The sequence below is a fragment of the Antechinus flavipes genome, chromosome 6 (genome assembly GCF_016432865.1).
Source record: "Antechinus flavipes isolate AdamAnt ecotype Samford, QLD, Australia chromosome 6, AdamAnt_v2, whole genome shotgun sequence".
Classification (NCBI taxonomy): Eukaryota; Metazoa; Chordata; class Mammalia; order Dasyuromorphia; family Dasyuridae; genus Antechinus; species Antechinus flavipes.
This window is the reverse complement of record NC_067403.1, coordinates 244,669,285-244,678,692: the sequence shown is the minus strand read 5'-3', so window position 1 is coordinate 244,678,692 and position 9,408 is coordinate 244,669,285. Positions and strand designations below refer to the sequence as shown.

General features: G+C 35.1%; 1 protein-coding gene across 1 annotated transcript; it reads left to right on the top strand.

Annotated features, from left to right (window-relative positions):
• The first annotated feature begins 8,218 nt into the window (after positions 1-8,218).
• On the top strand, positions 8,219-9,181 carry LOC127540858 (olfactory receptor 10AG1-like). Its single transcript, XM_051965766.1, has one exon. It carries the CDS (start codon positions 8,237-8,239, stop codon positions 9,179-9,181), a length of 945 nt encoding a protein of 314 aa, XP_051821726.1. The 5' UTR covers positions 8,219-8,236.
• Positions 9,182-9,408: the final 227 nt, after the last annotated feature.

Below are 9,408 nucleotides of genomic sequence, written 5' to 3'. Positions count from 1 at the left end.
TGTCCTTTGATTGATACTTTAGAGCTGGGTCCTGCCTCTCATTCCTCTGGGTCAATATACATTTAGAGGCCCAGTGAAAGCCTCGGTTACATTTTGGACATGGGGTTTTGGGTTTTCTCTCACCCTGTCTTCTCACTCTATCTCCATTTCTACAATGAGCTCTCAAATGTCCAATTTTTCTGCACTGAAAACATCGACGAGTTTCTCTAGAATTCCTCTGCCAAGAAGGACCTTGTCTTTCCATGTTCATCATAGTCTGGGCATAATAAGCATTTGTGCCTACTGTGGCACAGCGTCTAATGATTTCTTCTAAAGGAGCATTTTTGTCTAGCCCCCATATAATTCTCTTGAAAATCTCATTGGCATTTTCCTTAGCCAAATGTCTAGTCATTATTTCTGTTGCTGCATTGTCTCCAATGGTTCTTATTACAGCTGTTTGTAAACGTCCCACAAAATCTGCAAAAGGTTCATTGGGACCTTGCTCTATTTTTGTGAAAACATTATTTCCATCTTTCTGTCCAGGGAGAGAATTCCAAGCTTTTATTGCAGCCTTAGAAATTTGCTCATACACTGTTATGGGATAATAAATCTGTTCTGAACTCTCTGCATACTGACCTTCTCCAGCTAGTTGGTCAAAAGCAACTTGTACAATAGCTCCTGTTTGCCTATAGCGTTGGGCTTGAACCCTACATAATTCATGAAACTCCGAAAGCCACAATAAATTTTGTCCCGGTTCTAGACAAGTTTTCACTATGGATTTCCAGTCATTCGGGGTTAGGATTTCATAAGACAAATTATCCAGTAACATCTTCACATAAGATGATGTAGCCCCATAAAGAATGCAACCCTTTTTCAAATCTTTAATTTTTTCCAAATTAAAAGGAGTGTATTTTCTCTCTTTTTGACCTGAAGAGTCGATCTTTTCAATTACAGGATATGCGTTTATAAAATCAGATATATCTTCTCCTTCATTTTTTGCTTTAATTAATGCTTTTTCTAATCTTGTCAAATTCTGCTTTACAGGAGAAGCTGACTGTGTTTCTGTCTCTCTCCCTCCCCCTTGTTCCACCCATGAAGGGTTAATTGCGGGGGGAGGGTCATGAGATGTGGAATCACCTAATTCCTCCTGCTGTGAAGTATCATACTCAGAATTGTAATTAACTCCATTCTCATCTGATTCATCCTCCTTTTCACCTAGTAAAGTTGGCACTTCTTCCTCCTGTACTTTCCTTTTCATCATTCTATCACTTAAATAACTTCTTATAGCCAATTGTATTACATTATATGTATTAATTATTGAGTTAGGCCCTTTTTTATCATAGAATTGACAAAGATCCTGTCCAACCAATTTCCATTCATTTAGATCTAATTCCTTATCAAGAGAGAAACAAGGACATATGTCCTTTACAGTTTGTAAAAATTCAGTGATTTGCTGTAAACTTATAATTAAACCTTGGCTTTCCATAATTTTGACAATGCTGTCTAAACATTTTCCTTGAACAGAAACAGGCTGTTTTCTAAATATCTGTCCCATCTTAGCTGAAATTCTACTTTAACTCTTCTAACAAAATTTCTTTGTTGCACTCACCCTAATTTCTGGGTTGATGAGTCTTTTCCACTGGATCAGGATCAGAGGCTTTTCCACTTGAATCAGGATCGGAGCTTTTCCACTGAAATCCACTGAGGAGTCTGTTTGCCCCACGTTGGGCGCCAGAATGTTGTGAGCTTTTTCTTCTCAAAAAGCAGCCAGGTGATAAAAGTTCAGATCTTTTATTATTCCAATATAGCCCGGTTAGCTTAGAGGCCTATCTCTCTGCTTGGTTCCAAGAGCTCTCTCTGAATGTCACCAAATCCAAAGGTCTGGTCCTTCAGCCTCTGCCTCAGTTTTCTTCAGCCTCCAGCCAGCTCCAACTCTTCATGTCATTCCGGTGAAATCTCGACTTGTAGCGTCTTCCTCTCTGAAAAACACTTCTGCCACCAGCCAGCCAAGTGGAAAATATTCTGCCTTGCCTCGGAGAGAGGGCTTCTGGCGTAACTCTACTGAAATCTGACCGAGAGCTTCTGTCTGTTTCTTTTATCCAAGAGGGAGGAATTGTGGGATACGAGAGAGAGGGATTATGGGTTTTCTCCCATAGTGCTCTCTGGCCCAACGAGCTTCAAGGGAGGTGTGAACTCATTGAACTTAGTTCTACTTAGTACCTTGTTTCAGGTTCTGCCCAAAACATCTTCTTGTAAGATTAGATCAACTCTAATTAGTTAGCAGTTAGTAAGGATTCCAACATTTAATATTTAATATCTTGTGCTAAACAGCACAAGAACAATTATGTCATTGCTTTAATGAAAAAAAAAATTATCTATGTAAATAGAATCACAAATCAATTAACTTGACATGATGAAATATTTTCTTTATTTATTGCAATATATTACAACATACCTAAATACTTTCTACCCATTAATGTCTTACCTATTCTTACATATTTTATTCACATGTTCAGGGATGGGTGGGAGTGGAAATAAATGATTTTCATGGATGCTATATTCAATGAAAATGATTAATATGCCATAACAAAAGAACACATTTTGGTGGCTATCTAGTAAATCTCCCTCCATTTTACAGAAAAGGAAACACACTGTCAATATATCATTCAATAAACATTTATGAAGTGTCTCTTAAGCAACTTATTTGAGATTGCCCAAGAAACAAGCTATGGATAGAATAAGGAAGCGTATATTCAGACTCTCAATTCAGAAATCATTCTTTTTCACCAAACTGCTCTCATTTTATTCTGTCCAGAATGGCTTTCTTTTTTTAAAAATCATACTCAGGGCAGCTAGGTGGTACACTGGATAGAACATCAGCCCTAAAGTTAGGAGAACCTGAATTAAAATCTGACCTCATACATTTAACATTTCCTAACTGTGTGACCCTGGGCAAGTCATATAATCCCAATTGCCTTAGCAAAAAAAAAAAAAAAAATCATTCTCTGTGCCTTCCCCCTTTAATCTGTCACTATGTACATTCATACACATCATACATACACGCCTTCTTCTCATACTATCACATTTGCACAGTCTCAATCTGAAAATTGAGCATAAAGGGCAAACTAGATTCAGAGAAATAATGGTTGTTGTTGTTATGTCTGACTCTTCGTGACCCCGTAGACCACACCATGTCCTCTCCTTTTCTTCTCTACTATCTCCTAAAGTCTGTCCAAGCTCATGTTATTGCTTTCATGCCATTATCTATCAAACATTAATTGATCTTCCAGTAAATAACCTGAATTAACTTAAATATTGGTTGATTTGATCTCCTTGCTGTACAAAATACTCTCAAAGTCTTCACCAGAATCACAATTCAAAAGTATTAATTCTTTAGCACTCAACTTTCCTTATATTTCAACTCTCATAACAACACTTTGCTCATGGAAAATCAGCATCTTAATTGTACAGACCTTTGTTAGAAATATAATATCTCTGTTTTTACAATATTATCCAGATTTGCCAAAGCTTTGCTTCCAAGGGGCAAATGTGTTTAATTTCATTACTGCAGTCACAATTTGCAATGACATTTGAGGCCAAGAATGTAAAATCTGACAATGGTACTATGCTCCAATTCATCGAAATAAGAGGGACAATTCAAAATATTTCAACATCATTAACACACATATTGTAAGGGAAATGTTCTATTAAAGATAATTTCTTAGTCACTGAAAATGAAAAGAAAGTCAGGAAGCAGTTCTGACTTCAAAGAGCTTTCATTTCATTGGATGATACAAATTAATACATAGAAAATTTGGAAATAATCCTAAATTCAGCTGGAGAGAGAAAAGGAGATAAGAAGGAAGGGATGGGATAGTTCAATGCCAATTTAGTTAGAACACAAAAAGAATGAAATATGATGTGGCATGAAGAAATGAGTGGATAACAAAGTGTAGAGTTTTCAATACTTGGGTATGTACTTTTTATTTTTTCTTTTTTCCAAAAGACAATAGAAATGTAGTGTGATCTCATTACACTAAAGGAAAAAATGTTTAATCACTAGCTCTATCAATCACTACCTGTGTAACCTTGTTAAAGTCCCTTGACTGCAACTCAATTTTCTCCACTATAAAAGTAGTGCATTGGACTAAAAAGGCCTCTATAGTTGCTTTTACTTCTCAAATAAAATCTAATTTTTAATAATAAAACAATAATATCATATTGGTAACAGTAAAGAGCAGATCAGAGTTGCATCATATCCAAGACCATTCTGCTAATGATGTGTATCCAGTAAGCAGAACAATAAAACTAGAATGTTCCCAGTGGTTTTGTAAATCAGAGCAATTCATTAATGAATGCTTAGAATCTGGAGTTAGAGTCTGAAGACCTGGCTTCTCATTAAGAAATGAAAAGTAACATGGGAGAGAAGCTATCCCCACAGAGCAAAGTAGACTAGGAATCTTGTATATTTAAATATCATTTAAATATCATATTTAAATATCCTTTCCAAGGATACTTTTAGACGGAAGTTGGTCGATGTAGTTTTTGTTTGTTTTTAAGAGGACGCATTTTACTATTTAAAGGAGAGATTTATTTTTCTCCATCTGACTTTTGCTTTCATAGGTACATGGAGCTCTTACAGAGGTAATGCTTTAGTGAAATCACAGTGACAATTATCGTGCCACCTATAATATGAGAGAGCTTTTATGTTCCTGTAGTTTAAGAGCCTTGCCCTTAATCACATATCTAAAACATAGCTAAAATATGACTTGAACTTAATGCTTCTGATTATAAAGCTGGTCCTCTAGCCACTATCCCATGCTGATGGCTAAAACCATATGTAGATAAATAGATAGATAGATAGATAAAGCTATAGATAGATATGCATGTATATATGCATATATATGCATTTATATTTGCAGAGGCATACACAAAATATGTAATGTGTATACAAAAAAAATAATTCTAGAGATTCTTTCTGTAATCATATTGGCTTAAGAATTTCCCTTTACCAACAAAAGTCAGGACCTTTCTTGTAATTTTGAAAGTTGTCTCAGATGTTGAGGGGTTAAGTCAACTTTCCAGGATAACACAGACAGAAGCTGTAACCAAATATTCTTGACTTCTAGATCAATTCTATTCAAAATTCTGTGCTTGCTCATGCACGTATTATGATTCTAAGTGTATTAATCAAAGCTAGAAGTAGATGAACTCTGTGCCCCATTATTGCTGAGGGGAAATGTATTATTTCACTGTCGACTTCTATGTCTCTGATTTCAGCAGTAGGTTTTTGTTTTTGCTTTTGTCTACTTTTGTGATAATATCCTTTAAGCTTTAGAATAGTTATAACTTCTATGATTCTATATAAGGAGCAAGATATGGTAAAGTCAAAGGCACTGTTTACATAATACCAGAAGAAGAGTCTAGTGAGACTGTAATGCAGATATCTAACATAAATGGACTTTCTTCAGATTACAATCATGAAGACAACAAACAATATGGAAGACAGGAGTGCAGTTTACAAAGTGTATGTTTCATTTTTAAAGCAAGAAATTGTGATGATCAAATTAATGTGAGTAATACATTATTACTGATAATTGCCAACCCTAATGAGTCATATGTCAAAAGAATGACTATTAATTAAAGTATTTACTGACTAATGAAAAAAATATATTTTGAAAAGTACACAAAAGCATATAGAACTCAGTGTTTATTATAAAAATCCTCAGTTTCCTCATTTGTAAAATGAGTAGATAAAAGAAATGGTAAATTTCTTTTGTATCTTTGCAAAAACCAAAAACAAACATGAACAATAGCTAAAAAAAAAAATATATGCACAACAAATCAGATATAATTGAAGCTACTCAACAATTAAATACTATTCAATAATAAAATGAACTTTTGGGTGACTGCCCTATTTTATATATAAAGGAGAAAAGGCTGTTTCTCAAAACTCTAATCTTGAGAATTTGGACCAACTCAAATAAGAAAAATATTTTTTTAAAGGACTATGTTTCCTTAATTCTCTTAGTGAGGATTTCTGTTTTCTTGTTTTTGTTTGTGATGCTGTGACCATTCTACATATAAAGTCAGTATCTGATATAGGGTTAGGTGGCAGTGCATGTAAAGATTGTCTTTGATTTATTCTGCCCACTAAGTAGGTTTGAGTGCTGTGACTTAATTTACTAAATGCTTCTTTGGAAATGGCTCTTGCTGATTCAAACAGTCATAAAGAGAAGCAGTATTTAGCTTTAATGGCAGTCATTGGCAAGAAGCAGTAAATTCGATTTTAGGTTTTTATCTCAGCATCATACCTTATAAATAATTTATCTAATTAATTAATTAATTCACTTTACTGATGAGACAATTGAGCTTCCTTAAGTTTAAATGAATTGCTGAATGCCATTTAACTATTGGAAAACAGAGCCAGATATCAAACAGAAATCCGTTAGGTCCAAAGATATACATTATTCTTGTGACTACACTGGACCTTATATGATCACCCTAACTCCTTGGAATGAAGAAATCAGGGTATTTCTTCCTTCCTTCCTCCGTTCCTTCCTTCGTTCCTTCCTTCTTTTCTTTCTTCCTTCCTTCTTTCCTTCCTTCCTTCCTTCCTTCCTTTCTTTTTTCCTTCCTTCCTTCCTTCCTTCCTTCCTTTTTCTTCTTTCCTCCCTCCTCCTTCCTGTCTTCCTTCCTTCCTCCCAAAGTGTTCTCTCTGTAGCCTATGGATGGCATAAGTTATCTAACTAAAAACGTTCATGCATCTACTATATCTTTGACAGGTTGAGGAAAAGTTTATTGAAAATATGAGCTGTACCTAATGAACATCTTATTAGCAAAAAACCAAGAGAGTGAACTTCTATAATAAGACACAATCCTCTGAAAATGATGACTTCATGCTGTAGAATATTAATAGCAATTTTTTTTGAAATGCATTATAGGAAACATATCTAACATATATAGAACTGCTTGCCATCTAGGGGAGGGGGTGGAGGGAAGGAGGGGAAAAATCAGAACAGAAATGAGTGCAAGGGATAATGTTGTAAAAAAATTACCCTGGCATGGATTCTGTCAATATAAAGTTATTATTAAATAAAATAAAAGAAAATATTAAAAAAAAAGAAATGCATTACAGGAGTCCTGGAATTCTTCTCCCATCAGGGGAAAGGAGAATATTAGCATGGGAAGATAGATTGGATAAGGGGAAGAATGGAATGGATTTTCTGTACTGGATAGAGAAACCTAAAAACTTAGAGATCTTGTCTGCCACTCCCTCCTTCCCTCCCTTATTTATTTCCTTCCTTCCTCCCTCTCTTCCTCTCTCCCTCCCTTTCTCTCTTCTTTCCTCCCTACCTTCCTCCTTTTTTCCTCTCTTCCTCCCTCCTTTCTTCCCTCCTTTCTTCCTTTCTTTATCCTTCCCTTCCTTCCTCCCTTCCTTTCATATTCTAGAATAAATGAAGCTGAGTTCAGACTTGAAGAAAAATATATTTTGGATCATACTGTTAACAAAAATTCAGATTTCTAATCTGATACACATTAAAACATAATATTCCACACTAAATTAATTTTCTCTGGATCCAATAGGAGTAACTCTAATTTCTACCAAATCAAATTCACAACTGTTCTGAAATTTATAATTGTAGACAATAATTTGTGCTTTTTTAGCCTTTAAGTGGCTTATCCAGAATCATAAAGTTAGAATGTGGCAATGGTGGGGCTTGAATTGAGGGATTTATGATTCCATTGTTCTCTAGCCACTTTCTTATTCTGGCAGCTCCTCTGAATGAGCAGAAAGGTGATTGAAGTTGCAGGTGGTAGGGATGGTGATGAGTAGAAGATGGAAATAGCACAAATGATAAGAATGAGCAAGGACTGCAGAGTTCTGGTTGCAGTAGAACCATTTGAGATATAAAGACAATTCCTAAAGATTGTAACCCTAGATTAAATGCTTTATGGGTGCTTATTATCTTCTTTCAATGCTCATATCAAATTGATATCTTCTTAATGCTACAAGGACTTAGAGTCTTACTTCTATTCTATCCATCCCTAATGAATCTTAGAGATTCAGATAGGCCTTCACATGATAAAGTTGAAAAATTACTGAATTGGGGGATCTGAAAGTAGAAAATAGAAAGTTTCAGAATAGGTGGTATCTGAAGAAATGACCTAACCTACAACACTTAATTTTGTAAGCAAAAAATTGAAACCAGAGGGGAAAAATTGCTTGTCCATCCTGAATTTATTGTTTTCACAGATGGAATACACAGAAAAAGTGACAGAAGAAAATCTCACTGTCATAGTGGAATTTATTCTTCTGGGATTTTCTGACCTCCCACATCTCCAAGGGTTTCTATTTGGAATTTTTTTAATCATCTATATGACTATCCTCATAGGAAATGGTCTCATCATTGTCATTACCAAAGTTGCTCCAACTCTCCAAACTCCCATGTACTTTTTCTTGGGTAACTTTTCCTTCCTGGAAATCTGTTATACATCAGTAACTCTCCCCAGAATGCTAACACACCTTTGGACACAGAACAGGGCAATTTCTTTGATAGCCTGTGCCATACAACTTTCATTATTTCTTATTTTGGGAGTCACTGAAAGTTTCCTTCTGGCTGTGATGGCCTATGATCGCTATGTGGCCATTTGTAAGCCTCTGTACTATCCTCTTATTATGAACCACAAAGTTTGTGTCCAATTGGTGATTGTTTCCTGGATGACTGGGATTCCTATTCAATTAATACAGACATATAAGGTAATTTCTCTTCCCTTCTGCTTTAATGAACTCAATCATGTTTTCTGTGATGTTCCTCCACTGCTAAAGTTAGCTTGTGGAAATACCTCCATGCAAGAGTTCTCTGTCTATGCTGTTGCTGTGCTATTTGGGTTAGTTCCCTTTCTCATAATTGTTGGATTCTATTTCAAAATTATCACCACTATTCTGAAGCTACCATTGGTTACAGGAAGACAAAAGGCCTTTTCTACTTGTTCTTCTCATCTCATAGTGGTGAGTTTATTCTATGGATCCGGTATTATTACATATTTCACACCCAAGTCAAGTCAATCAGGGATAGAAAAAGTTCTCTCTCTCTTCTACACCATTGTGACCCCTATGTTTAACCCCATGATATACAGCCTAAAAAACAAAGATGTTATTGCTGCATTAAAGAAATTACTAATCAAAATATTAGCCTAATGGTGCAACTATCTGTCTTTACAAAATGTTTATGCCTTACCACTTAAAATGACAAAATCTAACTTGGTATAATAATAAAAAAAAATTCTACTCATAACTCTACAGCATGTTTGACAATATCTTATTTTGAACAGCTAGTTTTGATGAATCTCCACTCTTCAAAAGAAGCCTATTCCATTTGGGGATTGTTTTAATTGTTGGTCAGCTTTTATTTTCTTTTATCAAAC